Raw genomic sequence first — 27,002 nt, 5'->3', positions numbered from 1 at the left:
ATAAAAATTCATCATTCATTCATAATAAAAACTCCATCACCAAACTTACACATTCACACCATTCTGTTCCCAAATAAAACATTAAAACTATACAACTCATACATGATCACACACTTTTTGTCCGTAACCAGTTTTTGACTCTTTTACTGTTAATTTAACGATTTTCCATGTGCTGTGAAGATGTTCCAATTATATCATATAGCGTAGTCTGATAAGCATTTTAGCCAGTGTTAAAGTAGTCCAGTTCAAAACATTTCTCTGAACAAGTCACACAAGACCATTTAGAAGACGTACGTGCAACAAGTGACTCAGAATAATTGCCGGAGATGAGCATCAGCCCTCATCTTTCACTCACACAGCTGTGCGTAAAAGCGCGCAAACGTTGCGTAAAGGGACCTCGGCAAAAGAACCGTGGATGTTGCTCTCTTCATCTGAAACTCAGCAGTGAGGTGTGATCCACTTGCACACAGATATTTATTATCTGTGTTCCTGGCTAAGTACACACAGTCTGCAGTGATGGAAACGCTTAAACTTGTTTTCATTTCTGTGCTGCTTCTGTCAAACGTTTTCTGTCAAGATACGGATGCTGACATCTGGAGAGAAGACATCGAGGAGGTAAAATTTTATAAACCTGCTGGCACTTTCTTTGCTGCCAGCGTCCTTTCAGAGTACGTATAAAGAAAGTTAAAACAAAGTATGTGATTATGATTAATGCTTACGCTCAAAACCTTTTAATGAAATAATTTCTTGGATTCGGTTTCAGGCTTCTATTGTATTTTTTCTCATATGGAAAAAAGAAAATGTTTAATATTAAACGTCTTTATTTACTTGTGTTTGTCTCATATAAGGAAAAATGGCCAAACTCTAAAGAAATTCAAGACATTTTAGTTAGAATGATCAGAAAACCAGGATCTCGCCAACATCTTGGATTTATGGGGAGAAAGGAGTCTGGTAAGACGATATGACGGCATTTTGAACAAATTTATGCAGATTTATGTTTTAAACTGCTCATCTACCCAGAGAGAGTTCACTCATCCATTTAATTCTTCACAAACAGGAAAAACACGGACGGCACGTAAACGTAAGTTTTATAACTTTCTATTTTTTGCATTTCAGTTCAGCATTATTTCAGAGGTAAAAAAAAAAAAAAATATATATATATATATATATATATATATATATATATATATATATATATATATGGCGAAATGCTGTTTTTCTTTCTAGGGCACAAATTTCAAACCTTTGTGGGTCTGATGGGGAAGAGAAGCTCTTGGGATTAAGGTATATTTCCCGCAACACTCTCATAAATCTAGTCTCACATCAGCTTATATTTGCCTGGTCAACTGTTGGTTTCATCCCCGCAGGAGCTCTGTGACCCGGCGTCGATTCAAGGCTGAAGATCGGAGAGAAAAACTAAATTTCCATCCGTGTGATTGGTCTCCATTCAACTTTTATAGTCTGTACATATTATTTAATGTATAAAATATAACATTTAGTGCCATTGAAAAATCGCCCTAACACTTAAAGTGCACAGAGCGACACCTAGTGGTAAAACAGTGTCCTATATTGCCACCATAGAAATCATTTAATAATTCAAAATTACCAGAGCACGTGTTTAAATTGAGGGGCTTTATAAAAAAAATTAAATAAAAAGCATTATTTTATGTTTATGTTTCAGTCACAAAACTGGTGTTCTCCCCACTTCATAATGAGCACGTTTTCTCATAATAAATCCATCTTACTCTTCAATATCACAGGTTTATTAAGTGACTTTGTACATTACAAATGAAAAATAAAATTAAAAATACAGAGATGGAGTACATAGCCAAAGCAAAATGTGATGTTGACTCTTCATTTCCCACTGATGGTTTCCGCAGAGTAACTGAAATAACATGTGGGCTGTTTTTATTTTATTTTTTTCTATGTGTCCAGAATCACTGTTAATATTTGGAAGTGTTTTTCTTTAACAGTGGACACGCAGCTGTCAAGTCTCTGAGGATTTTTCTAAACATACAAAAGAAGTTATTACTTCAGCTGGCTCGGTATATATAAAAATAAACTAAAGTGAAATGTAACACTTATGACAATATAAATGGTGGTCCGAGACTAGTGAACATAGCTAAACACACAAGAAAAAGAAAGCGTTATATTTCAGGAAAAAAAAAAAGAAGCTTTAGCCATTTTTTGTTATCTATAAAAAGGCCCAAGGTGCATTTTCTCGTGTTTTCTACCGACAGTGTTTCGTTCTAGCCTGCTGCGCTGATGGGACGAGGGTTACAGGTTTAACAGGTACACTCAAAACCAAAACAAAACAAAGGATTCGTTAATGCCTTGTCCTTTTCTTACTTTGATACACATTTGAAGGTCAGGTTAAATGTTCATATACGTTAACTTTTCCTGTAAACAAGCATTTCAACAGAAACTGATTGTACTTGTGGGTATTTGTAGGGATGAACAGATTGTGAAACTGCGGGCCAACACAGATGTTTAAAGGTTGGGGAAATTTGGCCGCCATTTATAAAGATTATTGGTATATATTCCATATTCAGCATTTCATTATCATTCTCTAACGATTTATTCAGCACAAAATTAAAGCAAAAGATAAACATTGGCGCGGCCCCCGGTAAATGATAAATCTACACACACCAGTCATTTAAAAGCAACCTTGGGAAGAAAGAAAGCAGCCGATTTGGGGGTGGAGAACAGTATTTAGTATAACAATAATAACATCAACAATAATAATAATAATAATTAAAATAATATGGAAAGTAAACATTCCTTGAGGATGATGAAGAAGATAATGGCTGTTCTTAGGCAGCCAGGGGGCTCTGCAGAGGCTGTTCTGGCCTTACATGCAGACTCCCCCCCAGGCCCCCTCACACACCCACAAATGCCCCCAGTGCGCCCTCTAGCAGCTGGGAGCAGGAGCACAGCTGTGCTGGCAGACAGAGCAGGGACAGAAGAAGAGGGGGAGGAGAGCGGGGAGAAGAGGGGAGGATAGAGGAAGATTGGGAGGAGGTGGGGTAACATCAGAGCCACACACTGGTGTCCTGACTGGCAACATTGGCAAACATAAATTTCTCGAGTGGCGGTGGTCCTGCCGACTGTCCTTAAAAGATCTTGCCTTTCTTTTTGTTTTTCTCCAGGGTCCTGAAGAAGAGGGGAAAAGTCAGTGACACTTGTTCTACAAACACTTCATGTTTATTTATATATGTAGGTTATAACTGTGTAAAACAACAAACACCACTTCATTTGATGATTGCTGAATCTTTAACAACACTGTTCAAAGTTCTTGACGCTCTGACGGAGGCTCTGTCGGAGGCTCTGTCTGCTGTGATGTGAGCCGATAAAGAAGAAACAATAAACCCATTCATATCACAACTGAGTGACCTCCCTTGCCCAATTTATCCAAATCACATTTCAAGTAAAATTATCAAATAATATACAAGCTCGAAGCTCAAAGCCTGGTTTAGAGCAGGAGTGGGCAGTTAATTTTCCCAAAGAGCTACATGAGAAACTGGGAATGTTGAGCGCCTGAACTCAGTTCTACTCAATATTAATTTTATCCCTTTATAAACTTGCACTGGTGGCCCCTTGGGAAAATTAACCCCTGGTTTAGAAGAATGAGAACCTTTGGCTGGTTCAGCTGGCTAAAGTCCATTTTCATTTTTGGCAGAATAAACAGTCTTTAGTGGGGGTGGGCGATATAAACAATATAAATTTGGCCAACGATAGAGATTTTGACTATATCGCTCTATCGCATGTTGATGACGCCATCAAGCTGCGCCTGTTTTGGTCGAAAGCATGGCAGCGGCTAAAACCATTATCATCTGCAAATTATGCCGGGCGACAGTCATAGCAAAGAGATGAAGCACTTTTGAAATATGGGGAAGGCCAAAAACTGCGCTTCCTCCACTTCCGTAACATTGATTCATTAATGTTGAATTCTCTCGCGGCTGCTCTATTCCCATGTTGTTGCAGTATATTAATAACTAACCTCGTATTGTGGATGAATAATCTCAGTTGTTCTCCTGACTGAAGTTTGGCCCGTGTATAGCACCCTGCTATGCAATTGCATTTGTCCCTGACCACCAGAATCCCTCACGTTAAATTTTATCGAGTGGAAAAAAAAACTTGGCGTTCATCCTCCAGCTTCACTGTGCTAATGTTATGCTAACATAGCTGTGTCGCTAGCAATCACGTAGCACATCATTATATACCAGGTAGTCCAACTTCAGTAACCCTGCAAATGCCACTGCTGTTTAGTTTTCTGTCTTCATTTATGTTGGAAGTGGTAGCAGAGCTGTACGTTTTAATTAGTTTCAAAAATCTCTCAGTCAGAACATGGTATAAAATGTTTGGGTGTAAACCAGCGAGCTAACTTCCTGTTAACTTTTAACTCCGTTAAATTTAATAAATTCTGTTTTCATGGACGCATGGATGTTAAACTTAATTGTTACACCCGTTAAAGCAGCAACGCTGATGATTTAATTAAAGATGAAAGAATTTAGACCGTTTTTAACTCTTAGTGTTCGTTTGACTTTGGGATCTGAAGTAAACGGAGTAATGGACCCAGTGTTGCCAACTCCTCAGTAAGGAAAATCGCTATCCGGTTGTTCAGTCTGACGTCACTAGCTGTGTCTGGGTCTAAACTCCGCTGCAGCTCCATATATCAAACGATCACTATGGCATTACTGAGAGTTGAAAAACTGTCTAAAGTCTTTCATCTTTAATAAAATGATCAGCGTTCTGCTCTACCAGGTGTAACAATTGAGTTTAACATCCAGGCATCCATGAAAACGGAATTTATGACATTTAACGGAGTTAGAAGTTAGCAGGAAGTTAGCTCGCTAGCTTCTATCTAAATACAATATAGCGTGTCCTGACTGCGGGGTTTTGGAAACAAATTAAAACGTACAGCTCTGTTATCACTTCCAGCATAAATGAAGACAGAAAACTAAACAGCAGTGACGTTTGTAGGGTTACTGAAGTTGGGCTAGCTGGTATATAATGATGTGCTACGTGACCGCTAGCAACACAGCTATGTTAGCATAATATAAACAAGCTAACTTTTTTTCCACTTGATAAAAGTTATCGTGAGTGTTCTCGGTGGTCAGGAACAAATGTAATCGCATGGCAGGATGCTGTAAAAGGACCAAACTTCAGCCAGGAGAACAACTGAGATAATCCATCCACAATACGAGGTTAGTCATTCATATACTGCTGCATGGGCTGTGCTGTAGTTACTTCCTAAGGTTTTAAAAACTGAGCTTCAATAAATGATTAGCGGTAATAAAAGCCGAGGGAGGTCAACAGGGATCACTGACTGTTTTAGGAGCTTTTTGAGATCAAATAGAAGAAAATACATGACATTAAACATGTTAACAACACAAAAGCCATATTAAACGCAGACTACTTTAGACCCGGAAGTAGGATTCGTCGCGTCATCACTGAACAACCGGATTGGTTGTCCTAAAAGTCGCTAGAAGTCGCTAAATGACGTCATCGCCTAATTTGCTTAATTGTAACCTATGTTGTTGAGAGAGAAATAACATCGTGGAAGAGACATCGAGTAAAAAAACGTCCTAAATGCATTTAGAGTTTATTTAGAACTACAAATTAAATTTCTTTTAGCAATTATTGTTTTTTTTAATGTCACAATTCCAACCCTGCTCCTTTACCTGGGCTTGGACCGGCAAAAGTGACCCAAAATAGGCACTCTGGTGGAGTTACTTTGTGTGTGTGTGTTTATAAGTAGTTTTAAACCTTGTGATCCACAAAACAGCATAAGAGTAAAAGAGTAAAAGAAGAACTGACTGCGTTACAGCACCCGCTGCTTGTTGAGAGTAAAAGCGATACGCTTGTCTTTTTTTTTAGCGACTTTGTTTTTTTTTTTTAGAAAAAAAGTCGCTAAGGTGTCTGAAAACTCGCTAAATATAGCGACAAAGTCGCTAAGGTGGCAACACTGAATGGACCCAGATTACTCCACGAAGCTCCTCACTACGGCAGCCGTAATGCTCTGACAATCCATCAAGCAGTGCAGCTTACCAAAGTTGTACTAAAAAAAATTTATACAGATTTTTGCACGCCAAAATTGATTCGAGGTCAGTAGGCACAACCAGAATTCATACATAAGGCACACTCTCGATTTTTGAGAAAATTAAAGGATTTTAAGTGTGCCTTATAGTGTGGAAAATACGTTATACAGAAGAAAAGAATATATCGTGATATATATCGTTACTGCACATGCTTCAAATTATATTGCGATATGAATTTTAGGCCATATCGCCCAGCCCTAGTCTTAGGCTGCTTTTTTTTTTTTTAAGCTACCACTTACCAAAATTATTGACCATACATGATACTGTTGGTACCTTCTCAAAAATCCTAAGTGTTATGCTATTTTTTTCAATGTTGTGAAACATTGTCAACAATCGTTTTTGTACTTATTGCCTTTTTACTGATGTGTCATTTTAAGGGTGTGGTCCTGCATGGGTCCATAGTTTTCTGTTTAGAGGATTATAATGGAAATTTGGCCACTGTGGAGACTACAGTGATCCATTCACATGCAGTCCATGTCCAGGGACTGAAACAACCACAGTCGAGCTCACCGTGAAGAGGAAGAAGAACGAAAACAACTAGGATCAAATAAACATTGATGAGTTTCATTCATCTACACAGAAGTTCTTTCAACATTATATCTTCTGTTTTTTTTCTTTTTTGCTGTTGCAAAGTAAAAGGACTAACAGCACAAACACAGCAGCAGACAGCCACATGTGCACATGAATTTATTACAGAGCGAGAAAACCTTTATACTGTGCACATTAGGTAAAGTAGTTAAACTTCATTAGAAAGGAAGTTAAGACATAGGAAGCTGCCTCCAAGTCCACTGTGTTTACAACACAGTGAACTGCATCTACCCTCAGCCAAAAATACCATAGAGTGCAACCCTGCTAAATACCCTAAATGGCACAAAAAAAAAATTTACATTCATACAACAATCTCACTCACTACACCACATTTCACTGAAGCAAAAAAACACTGCTGCAGCTTTTTTATGCTCCTGTTAGATGGTTTGCTTCCGTTTTGTTGTTTGGCCCTGAAGCTGACACACTTCCTGATAAACACACACAGCATAAAGGCTGAATCCAATCAAGTATTTAGAGGGCTGGGAGTCTGAAAAATAAACAGCATGCAGTGTAATGCAGAATCTAAGAAAATGAAAAGACATAACCCACTAATCTATTTATTCCCCAACCCTGCAATGTGTGATGCATGCACAAACTTTGCATAAAGCTGAACCACAGGGTGTGACAATGATGATGCATATATACACGATCTGAGCCCCGGTGTGTGTGCTGTACCTGGTGGCCTCCATCTGCTGCTGTTGCAGGCGCTGGTGGGTCTCCCAGTTTGCCCTTTCTTCCTCGAACACGCGTCTCTTGTCTTCCAACTCCTTGTGCTGAGCATCCAGGTTTTTTTTCATTTGTTCATGACGCCGTTGAAGCTAATAACAGAACAGAGGACGCTGTAAGCACTTTGGACTGAAGGCAGTGGCACACATGCAGGAAATAAGCCGAGTGCTGCACACACAGAAATGTGAACTGCCACTTTATCTGTGTTCCTGATACAGGCTCAGTTACACAGAAGGAGAATGAATAATCCTATAAAGAGACAATCATAGTGTCAAAGTGAGACCACGTTTTTATATTTTAATTCTTAATGTTTTCGAGCTTATGGCTAAATTTCAGTTTAGTGGCAGCTTAACACTCACAGGAGAGAAAAACACAGCTGATTAAAGAGAGAAAGAAATGAGCTGAAACTTTAACCTCGAGGGAAATTGGACAGCGAATGATCCTGAAAATCATCAGAAGCTCAATTAAAATTTTATTAGTCTGAAGGTTTATTTATAACTTTGACTCCAACTTCTATTTAAATTACAGTGACAGATTAATTATGTAGAATATTTAATCTAACACAAAAAAGTGATGTAATTTAAATACTTTTAAGATATCAACTAGGGATGTAGCCTCAGACTACACTCTGCTATTTAATTAAAGTTTTTATATTTATATATTTATAAAGCACCAATTCCCAACACCAATCACCACATGGTGATTTAAATTTTAAAGGTAAAGAGCAGCACTTAACAACAGCAGTGGAAGATCTCCCAAAGCTATTTGGGGTGGAAGGGTGAAAGAGAAGAGTAAAAAGGACGAGACACAAAGCCACAGTAGTAAAGAGAAGGAAGAGGAGGTTCTCAGTGTATCACAGGAAGTTCCAAACTAGGAGCTGGTTCCACCTGATACCTGAAGGTGCTGGCTTTTAGTAAACCTTTTAGAAACTTTAGGAACCACAAGTAAGTCTGCATTTTAAGAGCGAAGTGCTCTGATGGGACAAATGTTGAGGTCTGTAAGGTATCACAGGAACTGATCACTGAGGACTTCAGTGAGACAGAGGCTGGATGAAGGATTGACTGACATCCTCTCAACTGAGCAAATTCTCAAATAACCACTGGTGTTGTATTAATGAGACAACAAGTGCTACATCAACACCAGTCGGTGTTTGCATTTCACATATAAACCGCAAACGGGACACATCTTTTAAAACATGACTTATAGCCCGTGCTATAGAGGGCGTTGCATTTACATTTTGGTGCTGGTGAAACTGAGCTGTTCATGGAGGACTTTGAGCTAATAAAGACTTTAGAGAAATGCAGAAGAGAGAGGAGACTTAAGAACTGAATCCAAGTCTCAATACGTACTGTCAGAGATATGAAATGAAGGAAAATAAACATTTGTCTACACTGGTAGAATATTATCTACTTTATTAACATTATGAGCTCACTAAGTTTTGAGGATGACTCAAAGACAGAATTGGTATATTTTAATAACATTTGGTCTAATAACAGTTTTATAACTATCTGGAGCCAATCTCCTGTCAGTAGCAGTTTGTATTAAACTGGATGTGAAGGCTATTATCTCTTCAAACATTCAAACATCTGCTTTCTAAACATTGTTTTGGGAGACGTAGGAATAAAACCTGCGTGCAAAAGAGCAACGTTCATGTGCACATGAGTTCCCCTCACACGTCTAACCGCTGAAACACGTCAGCATAAGAGGAAGGAAGGAGCCCAGACAGGCAACTTCACTGCTGCATGAATTGCAGAATTCATTAGCCTGTGTGTTTTACCTCTGCTTCAGAGTCTTTGAGCTTCTGCACTTTTTCCTTGACTTTCATCTCGAAAACCTGCTCCATCTCCATCTCCATCTTCTTCATCTTAGCCACATGCTCTCGTCTCTCTTCCTCCATCTGGGCCAGAGGACTCCTGTACAGGAAGCACGCGAAAACATGCACAAACAGAAATTTAGACGTGAACTACAGAATGTGACTAGCATCATCCTACTTATCAGTATATTCAGTATTACTAATGTTTCTAATCAGTAGAATGACTTAATTATGTGAGCTTTTTTAGTCAGTTTTGTCTGCAAATTAAAGTCTCATTTCAGCATTTCCTTTCCTCCAGATACTACTGCATGCAGGCTGGAACATCACAGAGAGAGAAGCAGGACAATGCTTGAAATGTAACCATGAGATGCATCAGTTTGGATCAAACCTTAAAAGTAATTTTATTAGAACTAAATTTGTCGTCTGCTGAGCTCACAGAAACAATAAATCTATACAGCACATTTTCATAACTACAAGGAAATCTCGTTACAGTATTATTCCCTTTTTTCCAAACAAAAACAACAGGAGGGAGAAAAATAGAGGCACAGGTGAAGATTTAGGAATGGAGGATCCCAGGCTGCGACAAGAACATGAAAGCAACCACAAACCAATTTTGGGAACCAGAGGAGGGATCCAAAAGTTAATGCAAGGAACCTGTGACCACTGACAGCGAGTGGAGGTGGATTAACATTAGTAAAGCTCACCAGGCTGGTTTGTTGCAGTGTAAGTGAACAGAGACCTGTCATGAAGAATGTGGAGCGGTTACCTGAGCTTACGAGGAATGTAGCTTGTGGGAATGACAACTGGAGAGACGCCCGATTTTTTTTTTTTGTCATTTTTGTAAACATTTTCTATGTTTAAGTGTTGTTTTTCCCAGGGAGGCTAAACAAATCTGAAGGGGGAAAACAAACACCCCCCCCCCCCTCCACACACACACACAAAACGTGTGCTAGTGGATGCTAGGTTCTTGCTTCTTCACGTTTTTAATATTCTTCATTTAAAAAGTAGTTTCACACGGCAGCAGGAGAAGCTTTGGTGTTTGATTTGAAATCATCAGCTCTCAGCTGGCACAAGTTATTTTCACATTTTTCTTAATTTGAATTTACTTATTTAAAAAAGGGGCAGCAGGTATATTGTTGCATCAACGTCCACCTTCGTTGTAGCATTTGTGTCACATACCGGTACTAATTATGTAACAGGATGCAGGGCCTTGTTTCTATGATGACAACCACACACATTAGGTGCTACTCAAGAAAACCAGTCGATCAGAGCCGAGCCGAGCCGATCAGAGTAGGTACTAATGGAAAAGGGGCTTTAATGAACATATTCATGTAAATATGTTTTTTTTCCCCCAGTCCTGCTGAAGCAGATTAGCAGATTAGTTTGGAGAGTTAAAAGTCTTTAAAACTTTAAATCTTAATAGAAATGGTTTTCTCAACTCTTTAAGCCTGATACTTTCTATATTTAGTCATCATGCATGCCGCCTAACACAAATCAACATAACTTAGACATAAGTCCGGTTTTGACAAACTTTAAAATGCTAGGCTGATTGAGTGAGTCAGGTTTTATAATTCTGGTCAGGTGATAGATTGATTTTCAAAGTATCTCCAAAAAGTTGATTCTGTTCATCTGGACGTAGCGTTTTGTGGGAGAAACGTTTCGTCACTCATCCAAGTGACTTCTTCAGTCTCAGATTTTCAAAGTAGACTACTCGTAAAGAAAGGCAACAGGCTGCCAGAGATATTTTTGTTTCGCATACCTGTCTGCCTCATTTCAAGAGCACGCTATAATTAGAACATTTTCAAAGCTTCACCTGCTGTCAGACTGTCCTTTCCGACAAGGAAGTGAAACTGTTACACTCCACCAGCTTATGTGGACTAAAAGCTAAACACCCAACACGAACATCTGTGGGCTGAGGTAGACTGTCTACAGTTACAAAGCATCTGCCGGCTGGTACTGTGAGAATAAATGCAGATGTCTGTTACTGTCTGCATACTATTCTGCTAATATATTTAAATAAATAGGCACACAATAAAACATTTCTGCGACAGAACAAGAAGTGTTCCAGATTTATGTTTGCAGAGTGGCACACATGCACCAGTCAGACTACTTTCATATCTGGTGTAGCCAGTTTTATGTGTTACAGAGGAAGTGTAATGCCCGTTTATCTAGTACACCAGATGTTTTCAAACTGTAGGGTCACTTAAGGTGGAGTACGGATGATAAAACTAAGGTGAATATGTGCAATTTTTATCGGGAGAATAAACAACAGTTTGCTGGTGTTATCGTACTAACCTTCATTTTTTTACTAAAATTAAAATTTGTAGTTAAATTGCTAATATTTACAACAATTGTGCAGTGTAAACCTTTATTTCTGTCTTCTAAAAGTATTAAATAAGTGAAAATAATTGCTTAAGTTGCTAATGTCAGCTAAAGTGATATATTGCCCAGTACTGGTAACCGCTTAAAACATCTCATGCGCAGGTCTCTGCTGCTAATCCAAGCAGCAGCAGCAGGTGGAGGCAGCAGTGACTATATAGAAGTGGAAAAATTGTCGATTGGAAAAATTGAAAGCATCACAGTCCTGGCTGGTAAACTATGTTGACCAGGAGGTGAGACCGTTCACAGTTTTCCTCCTCAAAACCTTTACTGAGGAAAAAGTAGGCGGGGGCAGACCAAAGTCAACAAGGGGGATAGAAACCACCCAAATACAGCCAAAGAGGAGAGGAGAGGAGAGGAAGGATGTGAAGATGAAGATGTTATAGGTCTCAAAAATACTGAAAAAAAAAATTGACTTACATTCCATCAACTGTGTCAAGTCTAAAAAACAAAAAACAAAACAAAAACACAACCAAACACACAGACACACACACACACACACACAAAGCATGCAATGATGAGATCATGCACTAAAATAAAACAACACTTATTAGTTTGTGACTGAAGCTATTTTTCACTGCAAAATGGAAAAAAAAGTGTGGAAAAAATAAGTGTCAGCTTTGTGAGCTGCGTGTCAGACACACTCAGCCGTCGGTCAAATGTTTAGCTGTGTGTTAGCATCAGCAACATGGAGCTAGAGTTTTAGCAGTGTGTGTTAGCCATTTGCTTATGAATGTATTAATGACAATTAATCATTGTGTTTTGAATCCAAGCTTGAAATCAGTGGAAAATTAGTAGAGTGATAAACTACAATTAAAAAAAACAACAACACATCAGTATTTTTCACAAATCGCGATCACAAGGTTCAGTGAAAGAAGTCATCCTCCAGCTTTGTCTTTCCCTGTTGCCTGGAACCAATATACTTAAATAAAATAAGGATATGATTACATAATGTGATAACACAGCCATCTGCAGTCTCCTATGTGGCAAATGTTCATCCCACTGCTTTCAGAAATCTATTCCACTTAAGTTAACACATGCAAATTTGAAAAATTAAGCTTATGTAAAGTCCAAAACACATGAAATATCAAAAAGTATGCATGAAATGGGTTCAACACAAAACTGCAACACATTCTGCAACATCAGAATCAGCAGAAATCAACTTGATTCTATTAACTTAATTAAAATACACTATCTACACTGTGTGTGCTCTAAACATACAATGCTTTCTGGTATACCCTTCCTTCAGTGCTACGCATTAGCTTCATTATATGTGATACTAAATCCAGAAGGCTTTAAAATTTAGGTTGAAAAACGCAGCTGTTACTCGGGCAGTTAAACAGCAGAGGTAACCTCAACCCCTTTAGCTACAATTGATGTGTCTAGTGCCTTTTGTCTAGGACTTACTTGGTGGACAGCTGTCCTTTAGCCTTGTTGTTGTCCACTCCATTGTAGGTGACAGCGGCCAGCTTCCTGCTGCGATAGTTTTCATAATGGACATTGTTTGTCACGTCTTTCAGGTCCTGCATGTGAGTTCTGGGGTGGAAAAAGAAGAATATATATACTTTAACTGCGCTTCGAGTTATACTATTTTTTTTAAATGTTCTTAATGATAATCGTAGTTACTTTGAAAAACGTGCAACATTATCAGTTGAGGATGAACTGGCTTAAACTGCAGCTGGTGATGCAGAAGATCACCAGAGCAGAAAGGGGACATACATTGTATGTACATACATTAGCTGCAGTCTAAACTGGTAGGCTGGACCCAATTTTTTTATATCCAACTAAACCTTAAATGTTAAATGGAAAAAAAAAAAAAAAAAAAAAGGTTTTTGAGGAACACAAAAACCAACTTAAATGATATAGGGCCTCAGGAAATGTCTTTAGTTACAGTCTTAGTCACTGTGGTGAAATACCCTGGAGAGACTTTTGTGCAGGTGTTTAACGAGACTGGGAACTTTTAACATTTTAAACCACTACTTAAAAAAAACAACAACAAAAAAACCCCACTACAAACAATTAAAAATAGATCTTTAAAAACTGAGGTAAACACGAAAACCATCTAGTCAATCAAAAATTCAAAACAAAATTACAAAAACAGGTAATGGTGGAAAAATGATACATTAACTATCTGAACCCCGGGTTAACCCCATACCCGTGTGAGACAAGATTCTCTCTGCGAAAGCAACTAAGTGAAACTGATATTACACCAGTGTGCCTGGCAAGGGAAACATGAGATGGGACAGGCCAGAACGGAACTTTCAAAATAAGACCGGGCTGGTTGTCCAGTCACTGATTGTGTTCTTTGAAAAAGAATATTTGTTTTTTTTTTAGATTATGAAAATTTAAAAACACCAAAGCAATGCACTAATGAGTGATGTAATAAGGTCTATGGGTAGGAAACAAGGGTTATATCATGAGGTCTTTTTTATTCAGTACCTGATGAGCATATCCCTGAGGATGGTGAAGTCGCAGTGGTCACTGTTTTCAACTGTAATGAAAAGTAAGACATCAGTCAGTTATCAGGATAAATTTTTTTTACATAATCTTGTTTGTAGCTTAGACTCAAGTAACAGTTGCAGTCTAATCCAATAAACCATGCAGAGAAACATGCATGCACATGTTTCTAGGAACTCTGTCCCATCATAAGACTCTTTTCATTTGCTTAGATGCATTTATTACACATTCTGTCTCTTACCTTCTGCAACCCCCCAGGGGTACTGTCTCCCTCTAACTCTCTTGCTGTTCACTTCGATGATGGTGTTGCTGCCTACCACAGCTAGTGGCAACTTGTCCTAGCAAAAAACAAAGCATTTACCCTCAATGATTTTTTTTTTGTTTAAGTATTTCAAGTATATGAACCTGTGGTTACAACACACTAGAAGACACTTACTTTTATTTTTTTGACCAATCTGTTCTCCTCCTCGTCATCCGTCTCAGGAAACTCATAAATCTTTATTTTATGTTCCTGGATTTCCCTCATGATCTATCAGGAGGAAAGAAGGCCGTTAAGTCATTCTGACAGACAAGAAAATGGTTAAACAAGAGGTCAGGGTGTCATTTGTAATGTGTCTGTTCAGAGGACGGTTTATATTGGTAACTGTAACATTTTGTGGGGGGGGAGGGATTCCAAGCAGGTGAGTGTTACGGTAAGTTGTCTTTGACACCAGCTACATTTGTAACACAAAGTTAAGTTTACAATGTTGGCCAAAACAGAAGACTGATCTTACGGTGGATTGATGACATTTTTTTTTAACAAAAAGGATAAAGAACCTTACACACAAAGGTTGTGTAGACCTACTACCACCATGCTCAGGACACTACATAGAAACGCAGTGCTAAATTTAGCTCTCTGCAATACCACCTTGTTTTTGTATTCACTGACAAATGCAACACCAAACATGGTGTTTTCTACTCTATTATCATTCGGCATCAGTCATGCCAATGACCACAAGGGAATTTAAAATAAATAAATAAAGGAGCCTCTGACATAGTTGTTCTGCAGGACTTTGCAGCTGTGGAAACCACTGACCTGCTTCTTAAACTGCTGGCATTCCTCAGGGGTGAGAGTGTCTGCTTTAGCGATGAGGGGGATCACATTCACTTTCTCATGCAACCGTTTCATAAACTCGATGTCGAGGGGCTTCAGTCTGCAGAGATCAAAATACAGCTTTACATTTCATTGAAATAATGCCAGACGTTTACAGACACATTGACTCAGTGCAGCACATTAAAGCATAAAATAAACTGCCAAACTACTGTTGTGTGTACTCCTCGCTATATATAGAAGCTACTAGGATAGTTGAGGGCAGACTGGTTTTTGACTACGGCTTCTTGATCGGCTCTTTTGTAGACTAGATAAGTTGAGCTAAACTAAATATAGAACTCCTTTACACCTTATGTTTGTAATATCTGGGAATATGACCTCTCAGTCATGGGGAGGCATTGCTATTTTTGGTTGTTTATGAGCTGGAGAAATACCACAGTACCTTTGGATTTCACTTTGTATTTTATTATCAAACACAATCATGTCTTCTATTGATTCTTTGAGGTTAAAGTCTAAATGTGCCTTGAAATAGAATATGATGCTTTAAGATAAGACTGATATCATGTGGTTATGCAGGCTTGTATACAACACAGTGCTGCTCTTAAACTCTTTGAGACAATCTGCAATGATGCAATGCAGCAATGAAAAGCTACCTAATTGAGTCCATTTCATAAAGGAAGTTCGTATGGGTGAAAACACACAGGTAATCTCTGACTTTGATAATACATTAAACAATGCAGACAGTTTATTGGCACATGCTGAGTGATAATTTAGCGACTTCACACACACACAAAGATCACAGAAATCACGCATTAAATTCCTGAAAACAGGGTCCGAAGGTGTGGAGTTTTCCCAACTTTGACTCCACACAAAATAACCACAGGAATTTCAGTCCATCAACGCCCTCTGTGATTTAACACCAGTCTGGCTAAGCTAAACGTGTCCCAGATTTATCTCTTTACTGAGAAGAAAATAATGTGGAACCCAGACAGACATATTTCCCACACTGTCTTGTACAAATATTGTTACATATTTTATCAAAGAAAGGGAGGGAGAAAGGAAATCATAAGTGGTACAGCATTAGCAAAACTGGTATTGAAATAAGTTCATTTTAATGAATACATTTCAAAAGCTAAATAATTCTTCTAAACATCAGGGTTAAATCGTGTTAAATAATCAAGAGCTCAAAGAAGACCAGAATAACTGATCTTGTGCTGTGCTGATAAAAGTATTTTTTAACCCAATATTTGTCATTCATGTCTCTGAAGAAAAATTAAGGCATGACTATAATTCAGGATGCGTTCTTTGTGCGATTCTGGGACTTTACAGATGTATAAATCCTAATGCTAATATCCTTTTAAGTTTTTGCAATTTTTTGGGTAATTTATTCTGAATCATTTCCAGGGAGACCTTATCTTAAAAAAAATAAGCATTTAGCTTGCACAAAATCAGTCTGACAAAACAAACAGCCAATCAGATAAAAGAAAACATGTCAACTTATGCAAATGTCAGCCAATACAAATATGTAGCCAGTCAGCGTTTCCCTAAAACTAACCAACAGAAAAATAGATGGATGGAAAAAAAATTCAGTTTTATGTTAATAATGTAATGTACTCGCATTTATAAAGTGCTTTTCTAGTCTTACTGACCACTCAAGGTTCTTCAGACTACAAGACGCATTTTTAACTACATATTGAAAAGCACATTATTCTGTCACTCTATCCAGCTCACATCCAGGGACAATTTAGAATCGCCAGTTAACCTAAAATGTATGTCTTTGGATTTATGGAGGAAACCACTCTGCCCGCACACGCGCCACAGGGAAAAAACAGGCAAGCTCCACACAGAAAGGCCCCAGCACTAACTGCTACGCCACACACGTCACCAATGATGCAGGAAAGGATTTAAATATACTGACACAATTATGTAAAGGTATCATGTAAATTAATATTGATAATATGACCTAGATTTAATATTATACATAATTCATGCATTAGTGCAATTTGGATCCAAAAAAAATTGTGGTAAAAATTGAAGGATGGAAATGTTACCATTATATTAACTGCTATTCATCATTGACCGACCACCCTTGGTACAAATTACACTTTGCACTTTGTTAAAGAGAGCGATTCTGCTTTACTACCACAATGGCAGGAAACTGTTCGCACCTACAGTACACACCACAGAAGAGACTCTGCTGTTAACTTAAACCCTGCACTGTCCACATCACTTTATACACTATTACAGTGAGTCACTTTTATGTCATCTGACATCTGCTGTGCTTGTTTTCTTCCTATATTTAATTACTTTGTACCCACTCTGTAACACTGCTTGCTAAAAATCTAATAGCTGCAAAAAAAAAAAAAAAAAAAAAAAAAAAAAAATCAATAGCATCCTACAGCAAAATCCACAACCACTCAAGTTTCCCTTGTATTTTAAATAAAGTCTTCCTGGATGCTAATCTTGCAATACTTTGAAGTCTTGAACTGAATTCAGTGATTTATGAGACTTTTCTAGACCTGCAGATAACCTTGACGTCACATCAGCCAGGGTTTAGCTGCGGGGGTTGTGAATGCCAGAGCATATCACAATGTTGGAGGTCATTGTGCGGCTGTGTGAGAGCAGTCAGCTCTGTTATGAAGGGGTGCTCTGTGAGTGTGCAGTTGTGTTTATGCCAGAGCATACGCTGCCCATCCTCAAGGATAAAAGTAAAGCTTGTGTGAGTACAGATCGCGGGCTTGTACAAACACAATGTCTCACAGAAAGCAGATGAGGACACAAAGGAGGACAGAGCCTGGTTCACGGCTTACAGTAGGTCATGATCAGCAGATTGAAAGGCATGTGAGTAAGCAGCGATATTTGCATATTAATGAAATCTGCAAAGCCACACAGCAGACACAATAAGGTCAACAGATGTGACAGAGAGCAACCATTCACTTTAAAAGGAATAAAACCAACTCGTGCATTTAAATACATTTTTAAGAGGTTTTTATCTTGTTCCCCCCCGAGGGCAGGAAATAACCACTAGAGTTTCTCACGTTCACTACTCTCACACTTTCTCATCTTTAACCAACATGCATCATCCATGACACGTAGACACACATAGAAAAAAGGCCATATGAGCACACCAGCCTGTTATAGAAGACATGGTAGCTTATGAATGATAAACATTATAATTAAAATTCCACAGTCATCTTTTTGTCATCAGTATCATCTGCCGGGCATTGAGCCAGCGTCTCAGTATTGCTTAGAACCCCCACACACTTATTTCTCCTTTTAACAGGCCCACTTTTAACCCTTATTTTGCAAGTCAGGCTGACTCAGTCTCACATTATCACTCACAACAACAGCTGGGGGTGGGGGTGGGGGAGTCTAGTTGTAGGAGAAAAATAATGTCAAGATATGAATTTACTGCAGAAATTTAAGCAGTCCAACATGACTACCGCTCAATGCTGTTAGTTTCAGAAGCAGTACGCACATCTAGCACCTCCGTGAAAGCCATATTAAGTGAAAATGCTCAGGGAGGAAATGCTACACTACCGACCGTTCTCTGAATTTTCCAGGCTGCACAATGATCTCAACCAGCAACCTTTTCTTCCACTCACAACCCTGCTTCACTGACCTTTGAGGCACTACTGACCCTTCATTTCCCTCCTTACACTATTTCCTCTCACTGTTCACCCTTCCCCTTACTACCTTTTCCCTTTTCCAGTCCAATGCTTTTCATCCGCTAACTTCAAACCCAACAATCATGTGGCAGTTTAAGAGGTTAATTCTCTCTGGATATGCTTGTAGTAGCATTGTATAGTGTTAAAAGAGGTTCTTGATAACAGTTGTCTTTAACGGAATCTGTGTCCTAGACTCACCCATGTCCTGAAGGGGCAATGAAGTAAAGGCAGCAGTGGATTCGGCTGTCGGGCATCTGCCTTCTATTCACTCGAGATTCTGAGTTGAGGTAATCCTCGAATTTGCTGTCAATGTGGTCGATGACTGGCTGCCAGCTGTGTAATACAAATTACAGCTTCAGTTAAGTTATTGCTGGGTCTTTGTTTCTTAACAGGGAAACATTTCACTAGTGGACTCGAGTGACAAAGGTGCACATAAACCATTTTATGATTATTCCTTGGATAAAAGCTGTTTCAGCAGGAATGTATCACTTTTTAAGATAGGTCAATTAGATTGCTCTTTATAAATAATCACACAGGTATAATCAGGTATAAGTGGACTTTAGGAGTCTGAAATTGCCAAGAACTGTTTTCTTTCCCCCTTCTATCTCATTTGTTATTTTCAAAATGACAGGGTCATCAGACCAGCTTTTATCATGTCCTGTCCAAGTTGTATGTGGCAAAATGTAATGAAGTTAAAGGATCATATTTAACAAGTGTGTCTATAAAACAACTCGAGTCTTTGGTCTGTCATGATAAATGTGTCACTACAATTATCTGATGTTCTACATTATATATAAGTCAAAGAAGTGTGAAGAAGTTTTTGAGGTGTATATTTCACCTCCCCATAGTGAGAAATAGATATTAAGAATAAAAAGTTGATCAAGTGGTTTAAATAGGTGACATTTATTAATGTGATTCTGGCAGATAATGGGATTTTTCACAATAATGAGCCAAAAAGACAAACATACAAAGCACTTGAATCCACTTTTGAAATCTGCGGAACTGCTGCACCCTTCTTCTGAATCAGGAATGTCAGAGAGTAGCTTTGATATTTTAAGGATTACAAATGAAGGTGGTGGTGACCCTTACCAATTACTATTATCGACAGCATCTCCAAACCCTGGGGTGTCAACTATTGTAAGCAGCAGCTGGACACCGCCTTCCTTTATTAAAACTTTCGACTGCTCCACCTGTCAACGAAGAAAGAATGACAGGAATGCTAAGTTTTACTTCTCCCATAAACTGCGCCTTTGAAACCAAACCTGTTTAGTAGGTAATGAAAACACAGTATGGAAGGAGTGGTGTAAAATGATCGTCACGTTAAGGTAAGTGTATCTAAGATTTCAAAACTCATACAGAAAATATTTGGCAATGGGCAGCATGTAGCAACATGCCTTCACATATTGTGCTATTGATAACTATTCTGAAAAACCAGAAAGGCTTTGAAGCAAGAGTCACACAGCACTTTAGGCTTTTAGGATCTAGGACGGTGTTTTGTAATCAAGGAAGATTAACATGAAGTCATGTGGTCAGCTGACGGAAAGTCTGACTTGTTCAAACAATTGTGAGAATAATTTCACAAACTGGGAGAAAAATTTAAAAATAACAAAACCTTTTCAACACCCCATGACTCTCCCCAGCTTCCAATATTCAGATACATTTCATGATGACAAACACCATAGTAAAAATCTTTTTTTTTTTTCTTAATTGCTCAATCTGCATGGCATACATTCAGGCTTTTAAGACTTTTTAGTGTAGTATTTTAATATCCCATTTTGTTTAGAAAAAAAACGTTACATGCATCACCCCCAAAAAGCTGCCTGGTACTAAATAATAGCAGAGTCTGACAGTGATCCTTCAGCTTTACCACGTCTATCACATATAGGACAATGAATGAAAATATCTAAATTTAATCTCGTGTTTATTATCAGTACCTCTCTGGATAAAGCGGTCCCAATGATAACTGCAATATTTAAACAATAAAAACTCAAATTATCTGGAGTGGAACATTTTCTTTAACATCTGATTCAGGTCTGCTGCCACAAGGACAGATAAAGAAAAACTTTTATACCACAACACCTGTACTGCTTAAAGATAAAGTGATATTATTTCAGCCCAGCACATGCTGTTGCAGGTTTAACTGATTTTAAAAGAGATATTTTTGTCAGTGTGTACCTGCACAGTCTTTTTGATTCTGTGTGATGGTCCAGGATACTCTGCTGAATACAGGTCTGTTAGGAACAGAGAGTTGATCAATGTGGACTTGCCCAGTCCAGACTCACCTGTAAAAAACAAAACAAAAAAAAAAAAAACCCAAAACAAAACACAGTGAGATTGTGAGACACAGTATCACTCAGAATAAGAGCTTTAAAATCACTTGTAACACAGCTATACAAAGTCTACTGCTGGCATCTTCCACACAAGAAAAGACCATGTGTCTAACTGGGGATGCAAGTAACATTTGCCCAAGACATTGATCCATTTGGGTTACCAGTTAAAAGGCTAAGAAAACAACATGAACAATGGCTCTTGTTATGTGCAGCTGGCTGGCTGTGGAGTCCGGGAGACTTCTCATGCTTGGTTTTCCATTGTGCATCCAGTGTCCAAGCTCCCAGAGAAAAGGATCATTAGTGGAAACGACCACTGGCACTGCCCGACTTTGCTGATGGCCATAAGTCAATATTTAACGAGCCACCATTTATGCCAGAGCTACAAGCAAAGGGTAATGTGTGGAGCTCGTACTGTGTCATCGGTTTGTTGTACATTTTATCACCGTACGCAACAATGAGCGAGAAACTGCGATCTGAATGCCTGACAAGCCTGTGAAATGAGCTGCTGAACAGGTTGTTGGGTCATGTGATTTTATGAGGCATGCAGAGATCTGCCAGCCAGCCAGCCACCGGTGGTGATGGCATCTCAATTTCTCCTTGTGCTTCCCTTTATCTTTTATCCTTGACTCCTATCACACCGCGCTGGTGACGCATTGCGTTGTATGTGAACAGCACTGCAGGGACATGTGGGCTCGCAGCTAGTTGGAGCCAAGAAAAGCTGAGTGTGAGTGTGTCCGTGAAAGCGGGTGATACCATAAAAACAATAGCCACCATTTAAGCAACAGAAAGCCCAGAGGACCTCCTCTTCTTTCCTTGTTGCAAAGCCATTTGTTTAATCTTTTCAGCAATTATCCCCAAAATGAAGATATTTGTTACAAACAGAGCGAAGCATTCACAGCCCCCAGAGGCCCACTTGGTCACTATCCAACAGCAATAGAAGTGATGGGGGAGCAAAAGTGATCTTCTACTTCAACTATCTAATAACAACATTTAAGAGACAGCTCACTAACAGGTTTGAACATTTATTAGCAGCAATAATTAAAGAAAACTGTGCATTGTTAACGCAACGAGAGACGTCACTCTCGTAGCATTAACAACGCACAGTTTTCTTTACTGGCTTTACTTAGATGCATGCTGGGTATGAATTCTCTTGGTCCCACCACAGGAAATGGCTTTGACCCTAGGATACACTGTCCCTCCAAATACGGCCTCATCAGCCAAGGAGGATCTTGGCACAGCGTCAACCACCACATCCGAGCGCTGTAAAAGAATGTCTGCATTTCTGATTCGCTGAGTGCACTTTTAGATAACTCCAACCCAAATGCTTCTTTGCTGAGAGACAGTGTCAAAGATCTGACATCGAGATGAATTCGAACAGGAATGCAATCTGCGCCCCTCCTCTTTGACTCAGCAATTAACACTACAAAGCTGGGGGTCTGTCCCTTGTGTATAAATATGGCTGTGTATACACACACAAACCCGTCTCTCTCTCTAAAATAAACCACACAGTGAAGGATGTTAAAATGCCAACCGCAAAGAATACAATGAAATGATTCAAACAAAACAAGGGAAAACTTGAGTGGCGAGCAGCGTGTGTTCTTACCCACGACCATCAGGGTGAACTCAAAGCCCCTCTTCACCGACTTCCTATAGACTTGATTCGGGAGGCTTGCAAAGCCAACATATCCTTCTAGGTTCTTCTGTTGCTGTAAGAAAGTTAAAAAAAATTAAACCACAAAGAAATCTAATTTTCTAAAGTGTAAAACAAAAAGTCATGAACAAACTATGTTGCCTGAATTGAAACGGACTCTCCACTGTGTTGGATTAAGAAGAAAAAGTATATTCTCACATCTTTATTATGCAACTGATTAAGTTTACACTGAAAGTATTCAGAAGCCACAATATTCAAGATGTGTTATAAATTTAAACCATAAAGCCCAGAATGGAGCTGTACACATACACATCACCCTTATCGCTCATGGCTTGAACCATACTCATATACCTTAATACAAAACAACAATACATACTCTAAAATTAACTCTAGTCAACAGGGCATGACACAGACTCTAAAACAAAAAACTCTCTCTAAAGCTATAAAAATTGTCATGAATGGCATGCTGGGTAATGTTAGCAAGCCAGGTAGCATTTGGGAGGGGCTCCATTGCTGAGTTTAAGAACAATACAGACAGATGGAGGATAAAGAAAGGGGAGCAGAGCTGCCCGGAGACAGGGGCCATGTCAGCTGTTGGGAAGGTTTAAAGTTTTAAACGAAAGAAGGAGACCTGTTTTGCTTCCTTTCTGGTCATGCTGATTCTGTGCTGAAATTTCACACAGTGACAGAAGACCAGGCAACGCAAAGACAATGTGCTATTCAAGGCTAACTGGTGTTTCTACCTGGAGGCAAAATCATTTGGGCAACAAAGTTTGGAAGACTATGTTCAAAAAAGAGTTTAATTCAAAGTAGCTTTTGAGGCAGAATTTGTTTAACGGCAACAAAAAGGTGCCATTACATACATGTTAAAGGTATAACAGGCAGAATGACTCTAGAGCCTTGTGCGAAATATTTCCTTTAAAATCAAAACTTAAGAGTAGGCTTTTTAAAATGTTTTTAATTGGATCTACGTCTGACAAAAAATGTCATTTTAAATCTATATAAAGATCCAGTTACACTAAAATATTTAAAATAATACCACGACACACCCTGAAAAATACCACAAAAATTTTCTTTATAATGTCCAGCGTAAGTTAATACCACCATAGTTTATTTTTTGTCAATGTTCTGTCTTGTTCAGTCACTTGTCTTTGGTTTTCCACAGTAAAAAGGAAAAACAATATCAAGCATCACACATTCTGGTTTGTATTCTGAGAAGCTTATCGACAAAAGACTGCTGAAAAAAATACTGCAGTCCAGTTACATTTCAGGCATGAAACATATTTTTTATACTTACAGCTGTTTGGCATTGATGGATGTAATGAAATCCCAGCATGTGCAGGAAGAGCCAACATTTCCAGGGACAAAGAATCACAGGGGAGTGCACAGGAAGACAAACAAAAAAATAATTTAGAAATCTCAGACAACCTGACAAACCAACTATCCTGTCTCCAGAATCAGCTTCTTTAGTTGTGAGGCCTGCAGGCAAAATAATTCACGATCTAAGCAATACAAGCCCGTTTTTGCTCCTGTAATGTCAGTAGCACCATAAAGCAAGCTTCACCAACTGCTGCAGATTTTTCTTTTTGCCTGTGGCTATAAGAGTATTTCTGCTTCTTACACCAAAGCATCTCCTGCCCACCAACAGCAGCCCACGTGTCTTTTGTGTGATACCAAGACATAATGTGCTGATTTGCCTACCAGAAATGCAATTTAATTTCAGCCGTATCATACTGCCTTAGTTTTGGAAATACTGTAAATTAGGTTTTGCAGACAGGCATTACCAAACAGGTAATTTTTTTAAGTATGAAAATATGAGAACCGACATTTTAAAACTACAACCGTGTGTTTCCTTTCCGGTATTTCGTGATAGGGCTGCTAAAGGAAGTGGTGGCAGGTGAAAGCTAAAGTTTGCTTGTGCAGATTTTAGAAAGCTCTGCTCCGTAGAACACCAAATCTGGTGTTTCAGTTTGACACAGCGACACGGGGGTGGGGGAGCAGGTACAGCATTCTGACTTAGAGGCCACGGTCTGAAGCTAATGAACTTAAAAGTCAAAACATGAACTCTGAGGTACTAGATCCACTTTAATCCAGATTAGATGGCAGCATTGCCTTCCTCCCCCTCCTAACTTGCCACATCCCCCAGAGTTGGCTTTGACTGCCTAACCCAGATACTCCAATCATGGGAGTTTGATCAAATTATTGATCACGCACTAATGCAGCACCCATTCCTGGCTAAAAAAGAGCTTTAAAAATTATGGCTTTGCGACTGCGACACACACTCTTTTCTACATAGTGCTACTTCATTCTTTCACACGTTTAGAAAAAATGCTAAACCGAAAACCACAACAGCTCAACGCTTCTTGAGGTTGAAAGCATGCAACTTAGCATTAACGTGAGCTGTTTAAATCCGAAATACGACACCAACTTAGCTCATTAGACAAAGTACTAACATTTGTAGACAGGCTTTGTAAAAACAGTGACCGGTGGTTAAGGTGTTAGCACATAAAACACATAGAAACGTTTAATGGGAGACTTTGTCGAAGATCTTAAGACAGGAAATGACACTCCCGTTAGGTTATGCAGCCTGCTCGCGAACCGAGGCTAACAACTAGCTAGCTACAATCCTACTGGAGGCGGGCGACTGGGCGTTGGTTGCTCAGACAACTACACAAGCTAAACCAAGCGAAAGCCAAAATGTTAAATAGTGAATTCCGTTAACTGAAATCATCACGGTTACAGTTTAAAACAATGTTTTCTGAAAAATTTGTGACATTAGCTGCCTGTAGCGTTCTCACCCATAACGTTGACGCTCCCTGCCGTCTCAAACACCGATCATTCACAAGCCGACATTCCCCTCACTGCTTTTGCTTGAGTTACGCACAAAGAGGCACGCAGCGCCTCCCACACTCCACGAAACTATGCCAAAAATGAGACGTAAACGTGTACGTGAATCACAAAGGGGAGGACCACTGCAGTCTCGCGATGACAATTCGTTTTCTTTGAGTGCTGGTGTGATCTCGCGAGAATAAACCACAGCCGAAACAAAACTAATTCTTTCTTTGTTTCTTTAGTCACAATCTTCTTTTCGAGCACGTAAAATCAGTTTCCCATCCTTCTCAGTTTAGTTACACGTGGTCATAGGTTTTACTCGAGAAATGGAAAAGATACATTGCAATTAGTGGCTATGGAGATCCTCCCCCATGAATTTTTTGCGCACTTCATTTCCTGCATTTTCGTGTGTTTTTTATGCGGCAGTTAAATATTTTCTGCCCCGTTTTATGGCAGAAAGGTTCTTGATTCTGTCAAGGAAACATATACTGGGGAAACTCATTTTGTGTTGGTCTCCATATATTATTCTCACCTTTAAAAAACTAGCATCACTGCTAGACATATAAAAAAATACTTTTACTTTTTTGTCTTTCTGAGATCAGCAGTAACTTGCTGTGCTTAACTGTGCATGTGTTGATATTTCTAGCCTATTTTAATTTATCAACCACTCAATTTTTTTTTTAATTTGATAGGGACACAGTAGCCTATAGTCACAATACAAAGTATGGGGCTGATGTGCTGCACAGAGAGTTAACAGGATGATTGAAAACAAGGATAAACAAACATCTTTAGATTACCTTGCAAACTTTGCAACAACACATCTAAAATCAAAAGGCAGTGGTTCAGCTTAATTTGTTTATACTACTGGCATCTTCCACCATCCCCCCTTTTGCAGCCAGAGGCTAGACTGTGCATCTGCTGAGTAAGATCACAATGAACAACGTTTACCACAAAAATATTCAGCAACTGTATTTACTCATAATTCCTATTTGTTGAGTGAACTAGTGAGTGAAGGAGGACTTGCCACTGTCACAGACATAATACACCAATATGGTGCAAATGCATTTGAATGCTGGTCTTTGGGGCTTGTGGAAATTATAAGAGAAACACAGCACTGAAAGAATCTTGAACTGGAATGTATTCTCTCTTCTGCAGCAGCAAAGATGGTGATATAAATACAAATTTTACGTTTTTTAAGGCCTTATTTAGTTCAAAGTCTGCAAACTTTTCAAGAGCTCTTTATCAGATTTAACTGGTGATTCTATTTAAGTAATTAGCATGTACCAGTGAACACTGAAATTATAGTTCATTTAGATAATGCTTCACAACCGCCCAAATAAGTCATTTGAGGCATTCAAAGTGACTCC

General features: G+C 38.8%; 1 protein-coding gene across 2 annotated transcripts; it reads right to left on the bottom strand.

Moving 5' to 3' along the window:
* Positions 1-1,747: 1,747 nt before the first annotated feature.
* On the bottom strand, positions 1,748-22,853 carry septin7b (septin 7b). Of its 2 annotated transcripts, XM_082551723.1 has the most exons (13): positions 22,756-22,853; positions 20,998-21,104; positions 19,912-20,012; positions 19,021-19,155; positions 15,140-15,257; positions 14,501-14,593; positions 14,306-14,402; positions 14,047-14,098; positions 13,015-13,143; positions 12,028-12,048; positions 9,193-9,328; positions 7,365-7,507; positions 1,748-3,153 (listed from the first exon to the last, which is right to left on the bottom strand). In XM_082551723.1, exons 1-13 carry the CDS (start codon positions 22,763-22,765, stop codon positions 3,114-3,116), a joined length of 1,182 nt encoding a protein of 393 aa, XP_082407849.1. In that variant the 5' UTR covers positions 22,766-22,853; the 3' UTR covers positions 1,748-3,113. The 2 variants fall into 2 exon arrangements, with proteins under 2 accessions (XP_082407849.1, XP_082407850.1); XM_082551724.1 differs by lacking the exon at positions 12,028-12,048.
* Positions 22,854-27,002: the final 4,149 nt, after the last annotated feature.

Source organism: Aulonocara stuartgranti (genome assembly GCF_965226115.1).
Source record: "Aulonocara stuartgranti genome assembly, chromosome: 11".
Lineage (NCBI taxonomy): Eukaryota > Metazoa > Chordata > Actinopteri > Cichliformes > Cichlidae > Aulonocara > Aulonocara stuartgranti.
Note: the sequence above shows the minus strand (reverse complement) of the source record. Positions and strands in the feature narration are given on the sequence as shown.